We start from the raw sequence: 22,509 nt of genomic DNA, 5'->3' as shown, positions 1-22,509 counted from the left end.
ATACAATAAATTACAAATTCAATTGCAATATTCAAGTAATATTGCGCATACGCAGTGTTAGCCTATTTTAAATCAACATGTATAGAAAATCAAATGAGTGATTTATCCAACGCTTCGGTATAAAATTAAAAAAAAAATTAATTTTATCCTAATTAATTCTTTAAGTTTTTAAATTTAATACTTTTAATTTTATAGTGAGCCACCCTACCCTCTCAAGGCACAGTGTTGCAAAACCGTGCAATAGAGCACGCACTAAATATGCCCGCGCGCAGTTGAACGTTAGTTTCACTTGTTACGTTGGTTTTAATTTTCACCCGGAGCTAAGCGAACAAAATAAAATGGAGCGGAAACTGCACAGTGGAATGCACCATGCCACGCTGCGGCAGCTGCAGGAGTCGGGCTGCGAGATAGCGCCGCACAATCTCATGTATCCGGTGTTCATCGTTAGCAACGACGACGATGTCCAACCGATTGCCAGCATGCCGGGAATCTCGAGATTCGGACTGAATCGCCTGAAGGAGCACCTGGAGCCGCTGGTGGCCAAGGGACTGTCGTCGGTGCTGCTCTTTGGGGTCGTGGAGCCGGACATGAAGGATGAGCAGGCCTCCAATGCGGATTCAGCAAAGAATCCAGTGGTTCTCGCTCTACCGAAGCTCCGGGAATGGTTTCCGGATCTGCTGATAGCCTGTGATGTGTGCATCTGCCCGTACTCCTCGCACGGTCACTGCGGTCTGCTGGGCGAAACGGGGCTGGAGAACGGACCCAGCATAAAGCGGATAGCCGAGATAGCCGTGGCTTATGCCAAAGCTGGAGCGCACATTGTGGCTCCATCGGACATGATGGACAACCGGGTGAAGGCCATCAAGCAGGCCCTCATCGATGCCCAGATGAACAGTGTGTCCCTGCTGGCGTACTCCGCCAAGTTCACATCCAATTTCTACGGACCCTTCCGGGAGGCAGCACAATCCGCTCCCAAATTCGGTGACCGGAGGTGCTATCAGCTGCCCAGTGGCTCCAGAAGCTTAGCGATGAGAGCCATTCAACGTGATGTAGCTGAGGGAGCCGACATGCTGATGGTGAAACCGGGAATGCCCTATCTGGATATCCTACGATCCACAAAGGATTCCTATCCGTATCACACGCTGTACGTCTACCAGGTGTCCGGGGAGTTTGCTATGCTGTATCATGCCGCCAAGGCGGGCGCCTTTGACCTCAAGGATGCCGTGCTGGAGGCCATGAAGGGCTTTCGACGAGCTGGTGCCGATTGCATCATCACCTACTACACACCCTTTCTGCTGGACATTATCGGAAAGGTCAAGTAATGCTCTACCTCCCATGTCCGATGTCTTAATACCATGTTACGTAGATTAGAGTGGACCTCTTAAAATCAGTAATAGAAAATGGAACTAATTGTAACAGATAGTGCAATCTTTGTAGGATTTTTTAATTATTTATACGAAGCTCTCCATACTTTATACTTTAATAAGCGAAAGAATAAATATTGATTTGTATTCAGGGACCAGAATATTAAGTGCACCGGTTAAGTGGCTTAAATAAAACTCAAAGGCTTTTACTTACATCAATATAGAAGTTATTTTAACACATTAGCATTTGTATTCAATAAAAGAAGTCCACTCTAATCTCGAATCACCATTACTAGAGCTTTTGGAGTGCCTCGCTCACATGCACGCCCAAACTAGAATGTATACTTCGATGGTCTTATCTATCGTCCGGATTTGGAAGTCTAATGTCCCAGGGTACATTTCGAATTTCAATTGCATGGCGAAATTCAAGCGAACAAACCGAACCGGTCGATCCAGTAGCAAGAAACCAACAAGATGTTTCATTTTGTGATGGCAATTAACACTTTAATGTGGAACTCTCTCGATTGCATTTACAAATGGGCTACGGTGAGCATTGAACACTGGCTGGAGCTTACTTGCTAAATTGGTACCAGTTTCGAGTCTTACGAAAAGATTAAAATCACAAAATCAAATGCATTAAGTACATAAACAATTGGTGAACATTGAGCAAAAAGGTTTGGGTACTATTAGTTCTTAAAAAAGATTATCTGATAAATAAATGTATATGGTTATATTTCCTAAACATTTCACAACTTTCACTTTGCGGGAAAATATGGTGATGTTTAAACTTCTTATGCAATATAGTGAATATTTATATATTTATACACAAATGTATAAACTTCAGCGATTTCGATTAAAACTGTTTTATATAAAATTACCTAAGCTCCAGTGCGGCCAATTTCAGTTTAAATTGGATATAAAAACATTTGCAAATGTCTTCATGAAATCAAAACTAATTAAGATTATAATGTAAACTAAAAACAAATTAAGGAATCTATAGCTAATCATTAACAAACAGAAAATACTGAGTGCACTAAGGATAAGTAGTTTGGAATACAGCGTGTTCGCAGCTCTAGGGACTCTCGCTGCTGTGGATGCGACTGTGCTCCAGGATATCCGTGTTCTGCATGGGCTCCAGATCCGTTTCGGAGATAATCTCCGCCAGCCACTGCTCGATCTGGACGGGATGGAATGAGTCCTCATCGCCGCTGTTTGCCTCGAGGATGATCTTGAGATTCTCGAAGTTCTTAAGGATTAGCCGCTTGCCCGGCTGCAATTGTGGTCCCGATTCGCTGTGCGTTAGCGATGTGGTGGTCGAAACTGGCTCCGGTTTGGCAGCCGACTGCTTGGGATTGGAGTTGGCATCGCAACTGGAATCGGCAGCCGACGTTTGAACGGGCTCTGCCACCTGGTTGTACGTCCTGCGTGGCTTCTCCACCATGCTCTTCTTGATTTCATTCAAGAGGCGATTGTAGAAATCGCAGGTGACATCGTGAATCTCGGTCTCCTCGTAGCGCTGAGCTTGTCCAGGCGTAGGAGTGGAATCCGAGCTGGGTTCGCGCTCGATCTTGTCCAGCTTTTTGTTCGCCTTTTGCTTCTTGGACTGCGAACGGGAGCTAGCATTACTGGAGTAATTGGAACTGGAGGCGGTGGTGGTGGGCGTGGAGTTTGAGGGTTCGGTGGTACTGGAATCAGCGAATTTGGCCAGGGGCATCTCTGCTCTCACTGCCTCTTCGCTGGCGCAGTTGATGGTCAAGCTGGCTATGTTGCGCAGATTGATGGTGCCATTGCAATTGTTGATGGTGATTTTTGGCTTGAAGCGCTGCTTGCGACCCTTGCATTTCGGTGGTTCTTGTACGCTGCTCTTTGATTTGGCAGAGGTTTCTCGCCCCAAGCTGGAAACGGCTTCGGCAATCGAAGATTCCAGCTCGTCATCCAGCTCCTCCAAGTTTAAGGGCGGCACATACGTATCCCTCTTGATCTTGGCCTTCTTTATCAGATCCTTGGCTTCCTGCAGTGTAATGTTGATAATGGAGCGCTTGGCATTGTCCTCAACAAGACTTCTGTTGCGGGAGAAGTCGACTACAATGGCCTCTGGTGCGGTGCCATCTTCGTCTAGATCGAGATACGATACTTGCCCATCCTGTAGGCACTTGTACATGGTCTCGTGGTCATCTAGAGGCTCGATGTAGTCCTCGTTCCTCAAGCCCGTGGTGCGGTAATCCTGCAGCGCCAGCTGCATATCACTGTTGTCCAGCAGAAAGTGTCCGAAGCTTCGGATGGCGGTCAATAGCTTCTCCTCCGCATCCTCGCTCTCCCCGGGAATGAAACGCACACCACTTTGATCCTTCTTGCCAATCGAGTTCGAGTTCTCCACTTCGGTGGGCGACTTCTTCAGCAGCTGCTGCTGCTGTCGCGTGTTCGCTATGACCTCCAGTTGCCGGAGCAGCAACTTCTCGCGCATATGCAACGCAGCACGGATTTCATTGAACTTCTTTTGTACGGTGTCTTTGACCTAGGCGATGGAAAATTGGGGCGTGTATCAGTAAACAGTAGTCAAAACACAGTCCATTCGGTTTAAGGCGGCTGAGTATAAGAGAAGTGAAGAACAAACCTCATCCAGATTCTTGTCCATTTCGTGCGTGCTACTAAATACTTTCTCCTTCTAAACGCTTAGCATTTTTTTCATAAATTCCTATGTATCAATATTTTTTGTTTGATCGATCAGCTGAGTTGCGGAGTGCCCGCCGCTTTTAGCTATTAAAATGCCAGAGGCTCACAGGCACTGGTACTTATAACTGGTCACACTTTACAATTGGCGGGAAAATTGAGTTTGCAAGTTTGATAAGAATATATTTCATATTTATGTATTATTTTGGCTTTATGCCAAAGATTTTGGTAAAGTTGTTTTTAGTAAAAACACTTTCCTATTCCTCACTAACGTTCTTTCGTAATTTTTTTCTACAAAAGTACAAGCAAAATCTACCAATATAATAAAAGCAACTCCTTAAAGTTGATGAAAAACATTATTGTGTTGTAATAATTAATTTTTAAAATATATGCAAATATTTTGCCGAGTTGTTCAAACTTTTACCGTTAGCGGAAGTGCCAGCGCTGCCACCTTGTTGCTGCGTTTAACAGAGAGATCACACTTATACCGCTATGGCACTACATTGTAGAGCCCAGTACAATGGATTGTATTGGGTTTTAAAATTGCAAGAGTCAGACTTGTTGTGGCACGCAAATAGCACCAAAAAGCAAGGATGAACTAGTTTATGATAAATTAAGCTCTATAGAAACATAATAATTTATATTTAAAAGGTAGTGTCACAAGAACTTGTGCGGCTTAAAAGTGTGTGACCGTATGACAACAGCAAAACAATCCCCGTTACAGAGCTCGTTAGCAATGCAGAGGTTTTTTAACATACCCGAAATTCGGACACACCGTCGTCAGTTTGTTTTCATTTCAACTTTGCGTCGGGTTCACTCCAATTTTCGCACCGGAGGCGCGCATTTCAATTAAATTCGGGAGAGCGCTGAATGCGCACGCTGTTTCGTTAACCGTTCATATATTTAAAGACGAAAAACATTGGTAAATTATTTTGGTTATCCAATAAAAAAATAAAAGATTTGCACATGTGTTGAAAATACATCGGTAAATCCGATAAATCGCCGGGAAAATATGAAGAGATTTTGGCGCTGATAGTGTTCAAAAACCACTATTAATATAAACGTATTTAAAACAATGTTTTTGTGTTGAAATATAGATTTAAAGCATAAAAGCATTAAATAAGAATTACGTTCAAAAGCAAAAGCAAAACAAATCGAAAATCACCGCTTCCACGTATTTCTCAGCTGTCTTTGTCTTTGGCTCTGCCGTCTCTTTTCCACGCGTCGCGGCGCCCTCAAGTGTTTGGTTTTGTAATTGCCTTTGCTTCGCGAAACTGTGCTGATTTAAATGTTTTTAATGTACCGTTTTTAAAGTATTATTTCCTTAAATGCAGTTGAAACATAACAATTGTCGCGTGGCTTTTGCAGCGATGAGCAGAGAGAGAAAAAAAGCGGCCGTGTTTAAATAACAATAGTCATCGCTTATTGTTGTTGCCCCAACTAATTTGAACTGTGCATGTGTGTGCGAGTCTGATTGTGTTTGTGTGTGAAGGCGCGTTGGCGTTTGTGTTGTTGTTTTTTTTTCTTTGCTCAGCAGCTCAGACAAAAAAAAACCGAAAGAAAGAAATATTCAGAGAATTTTGAGTTTGTTTCTCGTTCTTCCTGCCAAAGAGAGAGAAGCGTAAAAAGAAGCAACAAACAAGACAAAACAATAAAAAAATCAAGGGAACACACAACACACATGCAAAGCAACAAAAGAAAAGGCAAATAAAAGAGAGCGAGAGAGCGCGAATTGTGTCAGTGACGCCAAAAAATTTAAAAATATCAATAATGCCCACCAGTGTTTTATTTTCGTTTCGCCAAACGGTTTATAATTAATTAACTGCAACTATATTTAATTGGTTTTGTGTCGGCATTGTTTTTATTGCTCTTTCGATTGTGTTTTCTTCCACTGCCTTTGCCGTCGTTCTGCCTTTGCGATTGCGAGACTGTCTTTGCAAATTGTCTTTGCGTCGGCGGGTCGTGACTGGATTCCATTGAATATTTTACAAACAGATGATGCATGTGGTTGTGTACGTATGTTTGTTTGCTTGTCGCCTTTAAAACCACATGTGCTCGGGTTGATTTCTTTAAAATATGCTCTATAGGAATACAGTTAGTTGCTGCTTTTCGCTTTCTTGACTAGCTTTTTTTTATCGCTTCTAGCTTTCCGGTTTTTCTCCCTTTTCTCTCCACCTTTTTTGTTGGTTCCATCTCGTTATCATCGCTAAAAACCTGTTTTGTTTTGTTTTTCTTTTATTTTTTTACCTGGTCTCCGGGTTTTAAAATTCGAAATTACCTCATTTTACACCTCAATCGCGGTGCTTTTCATTTAGTCGCTGCAACTAACCCACTAAATTGAATCATTTTTATTTCACCCGCATTTTGTAGGTCGTCGAAATGTTGTTACACTTTCGGCGATTTTAAGATATCGCGTAAATATTTATCAGAAACGAAAATTCAGAAGTGTAAATATACGAAATGTAGTAGGATTATTAAAATCAAATCTAAAAACACTCACAACTGAGCCACCGAAAATTGTTTATATTCCTGGAATTTTGAATTGTTTAGGGAAAGCAATTAAACCCATCAAATACGCAAAATAAACATGTGAAATATGAATATGAAATATGAATATTATAATGTACAGCATATATTAAATATAAAACTAAAATTTAAAATTTTAAATATTCCAACATTTAAAACAGCACAGTTAAAACACCTATAACTACAAAGTAAACAAGTGAAGACAAACCAATATCTACTGTATATTATTTTAACAACTGTATAATCCAACACTATTTTAACCGAAAATCTGTAAAAAAAAGTCTATAAAACTATATTTTCGTGAAATTAACGCGTGTAATCGAAAAGCGTTCGAGTATTTAATCATCATCGAAGGCGAATGTCGAAAAGTGTTCCGAGGTCAATGTTTCTGTTTCTGCTGCTGGCAACTCATCGCCTAAATTAAGTACACAATCTGCAGCGAGGTGAGTTTTATTCAGATATATATATATATTACATACTACACCCCTGACCCTGGCCCCACTTATTTTGGAGTATTTCGAAACACCGCCCACTTGTATTTGCTGCCCCATTGAGAGTTATTCGTAACTCCCTCTATATTTGTATATTTTTCTACCACTATATCTATCTATCTGTCTGTGAATCGTGTGAAATCGTGTGAAATACTTACGATATTGTCGACATTGTGCGATGAGTAAGTTCAATACCAGTGGGCTAAGTACACACACAAAGCAACTTGAATGGAGCCGCTAAACATTTTCTACATACTAACTAACTGCAAATACATCAAATGAACTACGCGATTATTTGCCTGGTTATATGAATAGGCTAATTTTTATTGGACTTTAACATATTTACTTCAGCTTTCTGCATGAAAATGTTGAAAACTTGACTTAAATCTTGAAAGCTGATATTTACTATCAATGTTCCTATCAATCTCGAACTTTATTATTACTCAGTTTTTATTTATGTTTTACTTCTTATCGAATCAAGATTACCATGTCAGATAACTTACTTAACTTTTCCAGACATTGAACATTGTTTTTTTTTGGTTCAAGGGAGAGTTCTAATGTACTTATAAGTAAGGCATTAAATATGTAAATTAATAAATGATGTATCCACAGTATTTATTTGTTAATGCTCGAGCAAATAAAAGTCGTTAATAAATTCCATTTCGCAAATAATGAGCTCAGCAAGCATTTAACTCTTAATTTTTTTTATTTATCATTTCGATTTCTGTTGCGAAAATTGCAGTATTCGGTTGATTTACGTTAATTTTGCATCTTTGTTGCCGTCGATAATTAATGCATATTAACTGCACTTAACGCGACATGGCGGCGCAGTACACATAGGTATTCCTTTTGTTCGAATTGTTTTAATAGGTTCATTTCGACACGCGTAATAGAGTTCCCATCGAAGATGCGTTGAATTGCGTTGAGTGGCAATTATTAAATTTACTGTAATTGCTAGTTACAATGCAATTAATCAAATCGATTGAAATCGAAACCGCTTTAACAACTGCAAATTTGATTGTCTGAGGAGGAGGAAATCCCATCGAAACTCATCCGAACCAATCCAATCCAATCCCGACCAAACCAAACCACATTCAACAATTGCAGAGCTATCTGTCCGTACGTTTTTCTGTCCGTTCGTTTGTCCGTCCGTTGGATATATATAAATTCATTACTCGGCTTTAATTAGTTTCAATTTGCACACGCCATCGAGATATCGACGGGGTCAGAGTTTCTAGAATTTCAACCAATTGTTTGCCATCCGATTCAGTTTTCCGAATGTTTTTTTGCAAAATTATTTTTCAGTTTGCGCAATCAAATCGAATGAACAATGTGCAATATTTTGATTCACACAATTTTGGGCCCAGAATTCTGGACGGGCGGCTAAAATAAATTAGAAATATGCATGGCCAGTTTAATTGTAAATAACTACTGGACACAAGTGAAACAAAACTATTTAGAAATGTTTGCATTTAATTGTAAGCTAGATGTTCCCACTCTGTGTGCATAGAAATATTTTGCAATAACTTTGGCAATTGTGCACTCTGATATTTAATCCCGTGCTGCTGCTGCAAAGTGGCTTTCGAAATGTTTGCCGTTTGCCAATTGCAGACTTTTGACTTGTGAATTTTTATTACAAACCAACACCCCTCACCCCTCATCACCGGCTAACATCTGACTGACCCCTGACCTCTGCGGACACTCCAGTTTCCCACAGAGAGCTGGAAAATTTGCATAACAAAGCAGCTTAGCCCCGAAGTGCCGAGCGGCATATTTTTGTATTCATGATTGATGGGCTGCGGCTTTCCATATATTGTACTTAAAACAGATATGGGCTAAATGCATACGTGTACGATACATTTCGATCTGGACGGCAAGTGCTATATACTTTTATCTCTCCAGCAATTAAACTTAATCACTTGTTCACAATTAGCATGGCAGCTGCGATAATTCCGTGTGTCCGTGTGTCCGTGTGTCCGTATGTCCGTATGTCCGTATGTCCGTATGTCCGTATGTCCGTATGTCCGTATGTCCGTGTGTGTTTATGCCCATTAGTGGAACATAAAAATCCAGTTTTGCCGGAAATGAAATGCCCAGAATGGAGCCCATTTCAATGCCGGCTGCCCGCAAGCACCAGAACATAAAAATCAAATCAAATTACATTACTAATGCGCCGCGTTGTCCGCGACTAGGCCACATTCACGCAGGCATTTGCATTTATTTAGCCAATTTATGCGCTGCAACCCACTAGGAAAATCGCCCATTTCTCCAAAATCGTATCCCATTCTAAGCCGATTTTTTTGTTCTATATATATACATATATATTTGCTTTTTTTTGGATTTTCCCCTGGCTTTCTAGCGTTTCTAGCGTTACCTTCGCGTGTGCGTGAATAAAACGACCAGGACGCCAAAAAAAACAGAAAACAAGCTGAGCTGGTGACTCATGGAAACGTACGGCGCGTTGTCCTTTTTCCCGAGGACGACGGCTGTCCCGGTCGTTTTGTGTTGTTTTTATGGCTTGAATCATGCATTTTTTAGCATTTCTGGCATTTTATTGGCTGCCTTTTTTTCCCCCTCGAAGCGAATGCGTTTAGCTGGGCGTGGATTTGCTTTTATTAGCGGCTCTCAAACGGGCGTTTTGTAAACAGCTTAAGTACAGATCATAATACCAAATTCAAATGGTTTCACGACACCAAGGGGACACTTATTTTCAACGCACATTATTGTAAATTTTGCAAGGTTAAGGTTTTAGTTAGTCTGCTTTTAAGGTAATTGTTTAAGTTGGTTAACAAAAGACAAGTAACTTGTTCCTTTTGTTTGTATATTTATTCAAAGATAATCGATATAAATCTGGTTTGATATTAAGCATTGTGTTATAAGCTTAAATGATGGATTGGTCTTTGATTCCCCAAAATTGTTTTGACATCATTTGTCGCAATTTGTTTTTAGGTTTGAATGAATGGTTGTAGCGACATATTTATTCAAAACGTTTCTTGGCATCTTGTTTGGGATATTGTCAATTTAAATTTTTTTCTAATTCATCAGCGCGACCATCATTCGTAATCTATATCAGGCTGCACAATATGTGACCTATCCAAACTACTGGCTGACTCTACTCGATTGATGCCAGCCAATTTACGGAAATCCGGCTGCTAAAAAAATGATAGAAGTGCATTTTTTGTGCAGCCAATACTAATGCGCCATGATTTATTAAAAAATCGGCCACTCCACCGCACACATGACCGAATGCCCAAGCGAACTGCTGCTGATTGGGGGAATCGGATCGGATGCCATCGGTTGAAATGGACAGGGAGCATGGACCGAAACCCACTCGACGGCAGGAGCACCACTCGACTATTCATCTAGAGCAGACGGTCCGACAAGTAATCTCCTTAAAATGCAATTTGTTTTGTTGCAATCAACGATTTTTGATGATGACGACGACCACGACGAGAACTGTTCGACCAGGAGGAGCACTGGGGTAGCCTAAGGAGCAGTAGGGGAGCAGAGTGGGTCAGGACCTCTACCATGATGGCGATGATGACGATGATGATGGTGATCGAATGCGAGTTGGGTAACAATTTGCAGCGTGGCCAAATAAATTGGTTGTTATTCGGTCCGAACTCCGCTCTTCAGCTCCCCGCGACCTTGCCCCCATCGACTCCTCTAAAAAAAAAAATATGATGGAGATGAAAACAAAATTCGTAGGATGCTTCTGGTTTTTTACGAGGCCCAAACGCTTGGCTGCCATCCTGATGCACGGCCATGGCAATGCGGTCCGAGCGTTGCGACAGCCTCCCAAAATGCCCAAAATGATGGACAGATGGATGGTTGGATGGATTGATGGTTGGAGGGTACCTGAATGACCGGCCAATGAAATGAATGAATCACTAGCTGTGGGAAACCCTCACCTTTTGGACAAAAATGCAACGCACACAGACGGTTTGAAAAAAAGTAAAAAACACTGGAGCAAGCATTCGTTCTCGTTTGCCAGGCAAATTGGCATAGAAACTCATTCGGCACGAGTGGCGATTAACTTTTAATTCAACACGTCATAGAAATGGCAATTATAAATTATACACATTTTTTACACATTTTGATAAGGCGAATCTAAAAGACGTCACGTAAAATCGAATATACTCACTTTTACTTCTAATGATTCAGTTCAAGTTTGAGGTTTCCTGGAAAATCATATAGTACTTCATAGTAATATATAAACTTTTAATGTTCAATTAAAGAACTTGTTGAGAAAAATATTATGTTCTTAATCATTGTGAAATCGAAAGATTGTATATCGTAGCAAAGTCATAAGCAATTTTATAATGAAAGATAAGAAAATGACTTTAACTTTCTTGATAGCGCAGATTTCCGAAGCCAGTCAGATTGTGTTTATCAATTTAATTAAGATAGCAGCAGACGCAAAGTAAAAAAAAATGTCATTAAAGTATCTACAGACGAGAATAATTGAAATGTTTACAGCGTCGAACGTTGATTGCACACCTTTGTTTGTCGCCCCTTTGAGTTGCGAGTTACGAGGGTCACTTGGCCAGTTGCTGCGGGAATGCCACCCTTTTTCCCCATTGCATAGTTTATTGCGTGTTTTCCAGTAACAGATTTGTTTGCGTTCCCTTTGTTTGTTTGCCCAATCCCCTGTGCTCCCGCTGCATTTCTTTCCTGGCCGCCGTGAACTATTTTATTTGCCTGCACGTATCAGAAGCGTGTTTCAATTTGCACAAAAATTCACATGTCGATTGCTGCTCCATCCATCCGTCTATCTGAGATTGATTTCTCGCACGGGTATTTGTCTATCCTGCCGCCCGGTCTATCTTTCTATCCATGGTTCTATCTATGGGTTTGCCCAACTGACTGTCTTTCCACTTGCGCTCGGTTGCCAGCCCAACACCGCGTATACGCAATGTGAAGTTCCCCTTTTGCATATTTCTGCATACGCCATGTGTGCATTACATGTTCTACAGTCGGGCTTCGTTAAGGCGAATTTACTTTTATTTAAGAAAATTCAATGATTAAAATACTCAAATTTCTTATCAAGGCACTTGCCCTTTTTGATTTTGGTAAATCAAAGCTTTGATAGTTCACTTTTTCATACAAAAATGTTTTTTTATCCGTACGTTTTAATGGAGATTTGTAAATTATTCGTTTTTATCATATATTACATATAATTATATAATTCGCTTGGCAACTGAACGAATGATTTTACGCTTTAAGCTGTTTTTATGTGGCAATATATATATGAATCAGAAAAGTGCTTATCAAGTCCGGATATACATATATTTAAATACAAAATCTGAATCCAAAGTTGTTTCTTCTAAGTTCAAGTACAATTATTATTATATATAACTTCCTTGAAATTTTAATAGTATTTTTATCAATTTGTTCAATGTATGCAGTTTCATCTGTAGTTTAAATTCGTGAGCATTGTTGAGCAAACATTTTGTTACCAGCTGTCTCCTGGCTGAAGTGACTCCTGTCGCTCAATGATATGTGCATATGCATTTATTTCGAGTCCTCGACAAATGGCAAATGATTAACTCGTTTTCCGCTCTCGAACTTGGCCATCATCGTCTGTCCAACCAATGCCCATGGTGTCCATGGTGCCCCCAGGTACGTACGTGCCCCATTCACATCGTCAGATGGTCTGATATTGCGATTTTGCGATAGAGCGAGTGTATAAACACCATGCTTATCGGCAGTGCTGATAATGGCACCCACACCCACCACGATATATGGGTTCCGTATTCGCCGAGGGACCGTAGACCATATCGGGCATTGAATGAGATGACCCTCCGCCCCACTGGCCCCAAAATGCCACCGCTCTTTGTGCTCGGCTCTGTGCTTTTTTTCGCTGTTATTTCAACAATTTGCTGATTAGATTTCATTTTGTGCTCACCCTCGTTTCTTTTTTTTTATTTTTGTTTTTCCTCCTCAAGAGAGAAAGTTGATTTTGTGCGCCGAGAGTTTCTTAATTGAAATAATTTAGTAGTGCAATTTCCAAGAGTTTTTCATTTTTCTTTTCATTTTCGCCCAGAGCTTGCCTATTTTCCCTACGGCCTTTGTGTGTCTGCTTGCTTCATTGTTTTGGTCGTTTATCTTGTTTACCTTGCCGCACCCACAAAGTTAAAGGAAAATCTGAGCGATGAATACATCGTGCTGTGACGTAGATGTGAATGTGAATGTGGAGGAAAGCTGCCTCAGTCATCGGTAACTAATCAGTGCCAGAATTAAGTTGACAAAATGCCATGACCAGGCACAAAGCAGAGCTGCGATAAGCCGCTTTTATGTGGCAGTTAGTCAGTAACCCCCGTCGACTTGGGTCGCCAATCCCGAGACCCATTTGCAGAGTACAACACTCGGAAAATGTTAATCAATTTGCCGGCAGCAAATACATTTTGATTAATGGCCTTAATTCAAAAATTCCAAAACACAACCCTGCTTCGGAAATATAAAATACTTGTCAGAATGAATATATATTTTAAATATTTTTTATCATTAAGCATTAACGTTTGTACTTACATAAGTGTAGAATTAATACAAAAATATGTATAATTAGTTTGCAATTAATTTACGCTAATTTGTTTAAAATTACACAAAAAGTGTTCATGAATAAATAATGCACTTTTTAATTGACCTCACTGTGGGCTATGTAAATGTTCAACAAATACTGACAGATATTAATAAATTATAAATTAAAATTACTTCGATATCGGAAAGTAGTGAATATTTAACGGCTTATCATTGACGACTATGTTAATGTCCTGGGACACTGCATTCTTGTGCTTCCTGCCGCTGCCGGTATGCGATAAATCTAATCTAATCTCGGACCACTCACTTGACGCACAGAGCACTCACGCTCTGGCATATGATTAAATATCTATTAGCTGCCATAAATGGAACGTATGTTTTGTGCAAATTATGCAGCAATTGCCCGACAAGCTGAGCCCGAGCTCCATCGGATTTGAGCCAACGAAATTGGCCAACTCCTCTCCTGGAATCCAATCGTTCATGTGCCAAACGACATGAGCGATTACGTCGGCACATGGGCGGGAAAATGGATTCTCGGGTTGGTTGGATGGATGATGGCTCCCTGATAAGCAAGACAAATGTGCTGGTTGAAATCTATAAAAGCCATGTATTCCATAAAGCTGTGTGTTTTGGTTCACCAGTACCCAGTATACCCGACTAGCATGCACATCATAAAGCATACGTTTCGAATCGGGATGTGCTGCTAAGTCAGCACAGAGCCCATCCTGCGTATACGCAATATTTCGCCGGCTTAGTGGAGTCGGCATGGCAGCATGCCGATGATATAGAAGAACATGACACACGTAGACAAAAAATGACACGAGGAGTCCTAATCGATTTTTGATTTGTTTGTATTGTAAAAGAAGCTACTTTTCAGTTTAAAATTTAAACAAATAACATATTCCTATCGTCAAAAGCTCCTAAAAGCTTAACAAAAGTGGTTTAAAATTATTAAATCTTATGACTGCTATATCTTTATCTTATACCTCAAATATTATATTATTATATTTTGAAAACATATTTTGTGAGTAAAACCGATACAACTTTTTCTGCCTGTGCATTGGAAAAACCAAAGCTAAAACTGAAGCCAAAGATTGGCTGTCGCTGCCATGGTTTATTAAATTTATGTTATGACATTTTCTAATGCATATTTTGCCGGAGCTGTGTGCGTGCCTGAAATATTTTCTAGCCCGTATCGAGCGGTCTCCTATAATGTCCTGACATACTTGTGTCACAGTCAGGATGAAAATTCGGGCGGCAAGAGGGAAGAGAGAAGGAGGAGGAGGGCAAGTGGGTGGGATGGGTAGTCGGGTGAGGTCGGGAACATCACCTGAACTCTGATCTTACTTGAAAGTTAGTTGGCTCAACTATTTCTCTAGTGTTGTGATTTTTCCGTTGTCACAGCGAGTGGAAGGTGCCACTAGCTGAGCAACTTGTGCGCTATGCCAACCATTCCAACTTCCTACTTTTCACTTTATATCTGTCTTTTTCGCTTTTTTTTCTCGCTTGAGAACTTGGCCTGACAAACATTTTCATTCCAGGCGAGAGCAGCTGGAATGCATTTGGCCCGGTATTCATTCCCTTCATTTTATTTCAACCTTTAAGTTTCATCCTCGCCCCGAGGCTTCAAGGCAAATATTTGCGCCCTCCGATTGAGTCATCGAAAGTCAAACATTTAGCTCGCTGGCTTCGTTTAGCTGCGATTCATTCTTCACTTCGATTCGATTCGTTTCGATTTCAATTTGCCAGGGTGCAAATTGTCCATGGCCAGTTGACAGTCGACCATCGACTGAGGCGTTCGTCAATCTCTTACACACTTTTCCGCCGGCCATCATTTTCCCCTGCCCGCACGAGGAACTTTTCTGGCTTTCGGAAAACGCACATTCATATCCACGCACACTGGCCTATGGCATTGTGTGCGTTCTGGCCATTATGTGTGCATTTTCACTAGTCCGCCTTTGTTTGCACGATGCGTCTTTATGCTTTTATACCGCTTATCGCTATGGAATAAGGGGTATGACCGATACACTAAATACACTATTTACCATTCAAAATCGTAGAAAAAATGTAGTATTTCTTGGTTAAAATTTAAAAAAGAAATGTAAATAGATGCGATTTCATTTAAATGGAATGGGAATTAGTTTCAGGGAGAATTCTATAGCTTCATTGCTTGAATAAATATAAATTGGAGGCAGAATGTGACTTTGATTTGTTTACTTTGTATATTGTTTACTACTTATAAGCATGCTATCATATTTTTGCTAATAAATATGAGCGTTTCTTAATCAAAATCCAATTAGAAGGTATCCCATAGTCGGTACACCATCGTTCTAGTTACCTCTTCTCATTTCCTTTTGTTCGCCATCGTTGACCACATTTAGTCGTTGTGTGCCTGTGGCTGAGGATCACATCCTGCCGTCGTTACTGAGAGTTCATAAGGTACTGGCCCCCGGAACCCCAACCCCTACGGGCATCCTCCTCACCTTCCACCTTCCACCTCCCACTCCACCTCCGACCACCAATCTTTTTTCCGTCGGCAGTTCCTTCTTCATCTCATCCGCAGACTGCGGGCCATTGTTCACTAATTTTGTCACGTTTGCAGCTTTTGTTAGCAGTACTTTGCCATCTTTCACTTACTTTTCTATACTTCTACGCCTACCATTGGCTTGATGGGGGAGTGAGGAGGGCGGAGCAGCGGTTGACCTTCCCCACTGCCTTATCCCACCACCCACAAATGTTCACCCACCGAACGAAACTATGCCTTTGGGCTTGTTTGTTTGATTGAATCTTTCTGGGCGATTTGCTTTTGCTGCACTCGCTCTAGGCTGTTTTTCTTTAGCTTTCGCAGCTTTCGGTTTTCTCCATTTTCCGGAGGTTTGCTTTGAGTACTTCTCACACTACAGAGAACAAAAAAAAATAAATAAAAATATTTGTTAATACGCCGATTTTATAACCACCTTAAGATTTAACGCATCAGCACATTTTCGCAATCAAATATTAACTTATACTTAATTTTATGTCGTGTACTTTCATTGCTCTGATTCAGTCAAATTATATTTCCATTCACATTTCTATAAACATAATCGCTGTTTTAAAACTACGATAATATTTTTATTTATTTCTCGGAAGTGAATGAAACTCCAATTGACTGATTTGCTTCTCTTTTGGTCCATCAACTGTAATTTGCTTGGCTTAACTGCGGCGAAGGTAGCAGGAAAATCCTGCCCTGCCCACAAACGATATGCAAACATCCTGGTGTGCCACATGCCACCTGGTTGGTTTTGTGCAAAAAGTTTATCCTTACGGAGGAGGTCAGCACGTGACTCGCCTGCCCCGCTAAGCATGCTGCACATTTTTGCCGGAGGCTTTCTCGTCAGGTTTTCCATTGCTTTTTTTTTTTTTTTTTGAGGTATTTCCACATTCTTTTTTTTTTTTGCTGATGCCATGTGCTCGAAAATACATACTTTTAAGCGCATGTTTTGAATATTCGTGGCATATTTGGTTGGTGGATGGGGGGATCCTGTTCCTGGGTAGAATCTACGCAGCTTATCTACATGCTTGCTCCCCCACGAATGGCCTGCCATCATCATAGCTATAAGTATTTTTGCACAATTTTCCGCTGCCACAGCGCCACTTTCCCCCACTTTCCTTCCTGCGACTTTTTTTTCTCAGCTTTTTGGCGCTGTCGCGGTGCCTTTACATCTTTTTAATGTTGAAAAGCTTTACTCACTTCCGCTGCCAGCGGAGCCAGGAAGCGGAAGTTTAACTTTTGTTAAAATTTTTAGTGATTCGTGAGGCGCAGACATTTGCCTGGCGACTACTACTGGCATTGCTCCTAGTGTTCCCATTTTATTATTCACTGTCATCACTTTTATCTGCGGAGAAGTTTCAAAGTAGCCTAGTTTAGTTTTTGACTTCCTTTTCAGATCGTTAAAATGTGGAAAATACTCAGAGGCCTTGTAATGTTTTGATTAATAACCTAAACGGATTAGTATGTGTTTTTGAAGCAAGTTTAATATTTGAATATAGAAAATACTTAAATGCGGCCTAAAAGTAGTTAAGTAGTTTATCAACTTAAGTTCATTTTAGTTCTATTTCGTTCTTAGAAATAAAGAAGTTTTTTAAAAACATTCGAACAAAATCTGTTACCTCTGTTTTGTTGCAATTTTTATTGGCACTTTTGCTGTACAGCAACACGATAGCTTCTGTGTTATAAGGCTCTTTATCAAAACTTTATTTAGCAGCGAATCCATTAACTATCTATGTTATTGTGTGTCGAGTTCGAACTGCTGGTAGATGTTTCCTGGCCCGTTTCCTCCACCGTTGACCCGCCCATCGGAAAGGCTTTCTTTTGCTTTTTTTTGCGGGCCATGCCATAGTTTTTAAGCCCCGGACTTAAGTAGTTTTCAGCACATTTCGAAATCATCTCCACTTCGGTAGCTGCCACTGATTTGGCCGGCACTGACCTGCTTATAACTTTTGCAACGTGGAAACGTGGCAACGAGGCAACGCCCGATTCCCCATTGAATTTTCCACACGGCAAAGTTCCTGTTACCGGCTCGCAAAAGTTGCAAAAGTCGGCAAACAGCCAAGCTAACAAACCGGCAGAAAGAGGCAGCAGAGGGCTCCTAACTATTATTATTATTATATCAGCCATGTTCGATGCGTGTGCAATCCGCCGCCGACTTCTCCTTTGCCTGGAAAATCTAATGGGGATTTTGGCGTAACCTTTTAGCTCTTAAACAAAAGTAGCTGCAGATTTGGCGTGAACTCCTGATGATTGCGTGCAGCACGGCGACGGTCATGGCTTTTAGCGTTGCATGTTGTTGCAGCCGGGGAGTCACGCCCTCACACAGATACTCACGTACACAAGGGTACGCCCCCATAAACCCACACACACACACTGGCACACAGACAGGCACACATGGCTATCGGAAATGCATTTTCAGTGGCCGTCAAGAAGGCAAGAGAAAGCCATTTCACTTTATTTTACGAGCATTTATTGCGCGCCCACGACGTAACCGTTTTATTTCCCTCTAGCCGTTTCAATTTTCGCGGAGTTAAGTGTAATCACAGCGGATGTGGAGCCTGGACGTCCTTATGGGTATGGTTCACTCGGTGGCGAACTTCGACCAATTTTAAGATCAACCTGTCGGGGAAATTCGCCCCTCTGTCGATGGCAAATCAATGTTTCATGCGATTTAAATGCAACTCTGTGGTGCTATGGCTTTAAAAGATATGTGCTATAAATGTGCTATTTAAATAAGAAAATAAATATATAAATTAAAATCAGTAACATAATAACAAATGATAATATCATTATTATTTGAATAAAAGATAATAATGCTTGTTATAACAGAATAATAAATAATAATATTATTTATTTGATTTGCAGCCACTTAAAATCACTAGTTTGTATGCTCATTGTATGCTTTTGAGTTTTCGTCTGTTTCCTGGCCAAAAAGCAACGAACCACGTCAGTTATAGCCGGCAGCTTTAGCCATCACAATCTTATGCCCCTGGCGATGACATCACGACGTCGCTACGCAGTAAAAGCATTATGGCAAATTGTTTTAAGCTGTGCGAAAATGCCATCAAAATCAGTTGACTATGCAAAGCAGGGGGATGATATCAGTGCGGGAAGGGGAAACACAGAGGAAGTGGAGTCTAGTCAAGGGAATGAAAGAGAGTGGAGTGGAGTAGATTGGAAGGGGCAGGACATTTGTTGCCATGGCTGGCCATTGCATTTTATGGCATGTGCTGCATGTCAGCAGCCATTGTTGTGGTCGTTCGGAAAAGGCAAGCGATTTCTTTAGCTCCGACTCCAGCTTTTCCTTTGGCCGTAACTTGGTCGAGTCTCGAAGGAGCCACCGCCAGTGGTCATTCTCGTGGTCCTTCTCTGGTCCCCCTAACCACCATCCTGGGTCACCCACAAAAGCAACAGCTTAGCGAACAGATGCCACCCATTTTCCAACGTCTGCTGAATGCTCACTGTTTGACTCCCTGGGATTTGTAAACATATGCGGGGGTTACCCGAAGGAAACGGTTTTGGATGTGCAACAAAACTAATTTGATTGTCATGCAGCTGGACATAAAAGTAAAAGGATAAGGCAGCCCAGAGCATGACAAATTGCACATTTTCATGCTTTATGTACTCGGTATGTGGTATCATAACTTGCAGCTAAAAGGGGGATTAATCAATAAATGGTAGAAAGAAATCGCAATGCCAAACAAAAGCAGAAGTCTTTGCAAATATTCGCAAATTAAATAAGATATCAGGCTTATTTTATGTGAATACGTGGTTAATGAATTTTATGAATCAGAGATACTAAGCCCTGCTTTTAACATTATGCTGAAATATATATTACTAATATATATTTTCAGTCTAATGAAATGCAACTTTTTTCTCAACACACTTAGCCTCTTTATAAATTTTTAAAATATTTTTCGAGCTGAGTAAAGCGAGTATCTCTGAAATATTTATTCGCCTTCGTGTGAAAACTGAGTTGCTGCGCTCTGCTGTAGAGTAAAAGCGGAGATTATAGCCTTATTTGTTATTTAAATCTCGCTTTCCTCAAATGTTTTTTATCTAATTTCCGTTATCAGTCCGCTCGACCTGCTGCTTTTGCTCTTTTGCCGAGTTATCCACCTGTCGCCATGAATAAGTGACTCCTCCGCTCGAGTTTCAATTTAAATTGCACAAATTCTGCGCATCAACTTGAGAGCCCCTCGAGATCTCGACTCCTGAGGTCTGTGGGCCCGCAGTGGTTCACGCGATCTGCTTTTTATTTTCTCGCATTGTTTGTGCGGACGGCCCTCCAACAAGCACCACCCATTGGGTTTCCCACGCCCATTCTCACCCAACAACCAGCACCACCCATCGCCACCCACCTGCGTGTGAAATCGCGCGGCTGCTGACACTTTTCTTTCCGCTCAACCCTTTACCTTCGTTTACCTGCGCCGTATGCATAATTTAATGCAAATAATGCACTTGTTTCGTTTCGTTTCATTTCACTTCACATGTTGCCTTAAACACTCGCCCTTCCCCTGGAGATGAAAATGCGGAAAAAAGGGGCGTGTCAAGGGGATATATGTATATATTTCTGTATATATATCTATCCAACTGACGGACTGACAAGGCGAGCAAAGTGCACAACTTCATTTCACATTAATGCAGTCGCTTTAACTGAATTCGTCGGCTGGCTGTCTGCAAATTTATGCAAGAGAAAATATTTTCAACTGTGGTAGCCAGCTAAAAAATAGAAAAATATTCAAAAAACACCTTAAATAAACACGTTATTTTGTAATATTTTCCATTGATTATTCTCTTGGAAAATTGTTGATTTAATTGAAATGGTTATTTAATTGAAATGACAATATTTATTATTTTATGCTGTGCGTAATAAAATATAGTGATTTGGAAAAATATATAATTTATTTTAAAATGTTATTCTTTAAAATATCATATTAAATTTGCCAAGTTTAGTCTGAGAAGATTAAAAAAAAAATTAAATCCATAAAATTGACATATAAATAACTTTTTAATTTATGACGAACAATAACGTTCTTTATACATTTTTTTTCTTTATAAATCGTAGACTTAAAGGCCGTAAAGCATGTTTATTACCTTGATAAACACTGCTCATAAAATGAAATCTTATTACTTTCAATTTCGAAATCCAAGTGCAAGTGCAGCCGGGGGGAATTTAAAGTTGGACTCACTGCGGATGTGGCTCGGGCATACGGTTGCTGTTTTCATATAATTTTCTGCATGCACTCGCGTTTATTTAGCATATTTTTCCGCGATGGCCTTGCACATCAGTTGGGTCGTGAAAATGCAAAGGAATGGCGACGCCGTAAACTTAATTTCCGCCTGACGACGCCGCCGCCGCTCGGCAGCTCCGTTTTTAATTCCTTTCGGTTGCCTCGGCATTTTCCGCTTTTCCCCAGTGTTATTTGTTGTTTGTTGCTCTCGTTTGTTGTGCTGTTTGCAGCCATAGTCTTAACAACTTGTAGCTCAACGCCATCACATCCCTTCCCAACTCCATTCCATTTTCCGCACGCGGCAACGCGTCTCATTTCAATTTAATTTCCCTCTCGAAATGCGCTCACGTAGCCAGGCGTCTGTGGCATTTGCCATTTGTGGTTACACTTTCAACTGCAAAGCAATTTTCATCATCATCTGTCGCTCCTTGTGTTGCATTGCACTTTTTTTTTTGGCGTGAGTAGAGTAGAGAAGGCATTAAAATGAGGGGAAATTACTTTTCCTAGCTGGCCACGCTAATTGTTAGAATTCAAGGCTGTTTTTCCTGTCGGAAATTAGGTTGAGAATTTTCCAGAGTGCCACTCTCAAATCGCAAGTGTCTTGTTTTGCTGTTTACGGCTAACGACTTACGTATTTTGCTGTACAGCATTATTTATGCGTTGCGTTCAAATGTCTGTATGGCACACGCGGCGTATACGCAATTTGAACAGTTTATTACCGGTATTCTTATAATTGACTTTGGCATTCGCCGCCTTCAGCATCATGCTGATGATCATCATCATCACCATCACCATCGCCATCACTCATACGCCAGGTGGGCCGGCAATTAAAATCGTTTGAGCAAGGTGAATGAGGCAGGTTTAAGGGGACAAAGACGAGTTAATTAAACCGCAATATTTGCATATTTCTTTCATTACTCCTCCGGCAGAAGTAAGGACGCATCTGGCGATGAGTGGCTGGCTACCCACCTACCTACCTGCCCCGAAAATCCACACCCACCCAAAATGGCAAACAGTCACGCTTGCTTAACTCACATATGCGGGTGAGAGGGGTGCGCGCAAAGTTTATTGCTCAATTTCCCAAAAACTTTTCGGCAAGTAACCAACCTGCTTTCGGTTTGCTTTTCCCGGAAAAGCAGGAGGCTGCAGCGGAA

General features: G+C 40.8%; 3 protein-coding genes across 10 annotated transcripts in view; 2 read left to right on the top strand and 1 right to left on the bottom strand.

Annotated features, from left to right (window-relative positions):
* The first annotated feature begins 242 nt into the window (after positions 1–242).
* Positions 243–2,095, top strand: LOC6737799 (delta-aminolevulinic acid dehydratase). The gene has a single exon (XM_002084591.4). It carries the CDS (start codon positions 339–341, stop codon positions 1,320–1,322), a length of 984 nt encoding a protein of 327 aa, XP_002084627.1. The 5' UTR covers positions 243–338; the 3' UTR covers positions 1,323–2,095.
* LOC6737798 lies at positions 1,847–4,134 on the bottom strand. Its single transcript, XM_002084590.4, has 2 exons — positions 3,979–4,134; positions 1,847–3,879 (listed from the first exon to the last, which is right to left on the bottom strand). Exons 1-2 carry the CDS (start codon positions 3,997–3,999, stop codon positions 2,437–2,439), a joined length of 1,464 nt encoding a protein of 487 aa, XP_002084626.1. The 5' UTR covers positions 4,000–4,134; the 3' UTR covers positions 1,847–2,436.
* A 648-nt stretch (positions 4,135–4,782) lies between these two features.
* Positions 4,783–22,509, top strand: part of LOC6737795 (palmitoyltransferase app) — a 62,483-nt gene continuing 44,756 nt past the window's right edge. For 2 of the 8 annotated variants that reach the window (XM_016169693.3, XM_016169697.3), the window contains exons 1-2: positions 4,783–4,956; positions 6,722–7,003. The gene's annotated coding sequence lies outside the window, so the exon portion shown is untranslated. The remainder of the gene's footprint in view (positions 4,957–6,721; positions 7,004–22,509) is intronic. The other 6 variants (XM_016169699.3, XR_005544050.2, XM_016169694.3 and 3 more) reach the window with 4 other exon arrangements.

This window comes from Drosophila simulans, chromosome 3L (assembly GCF_016746395.2).
Source record: "Drosophila simulans strain w501 chromosome 3L, Prin_Dsim_3.1, whole genome shotgun sequence".
In the NCBI taxonomy this organism is placed as follows: domain Eukaryota; kingdom Metazoa; phylum Arthropoda; class Insecta; order Diptera; family Drosophilidae; genus Drosophila; species Drosophila simulans.
Note: the sequence above shows the minus strand (reverse complement) of the source record. Positions and strands in the feature narration are given on the sequence as shown.

Excerpts from the sequence above, each read along its gene's own strand:
- LOC6737798 (XM_002084590.4), bottom strand. The coding sequence starts at position 3,999 with ATGGACAAGAATCTGGATGAG. Across the intron at positions 3,880-3,978 it reads TGGACAAGAATCTGGATGAG|GTCAAAGACACCGTACAAAA; the intron begins GTTTGTTCTTCA and ends TCCATCGCCTAG.
- LOC6737799 (XM_002084591.4), top strand. The coding sequence starts at position 339 with ATGGAGCGGAAACTGCACAGTGGAATGCACCATGCCACGCTGCGGCAG.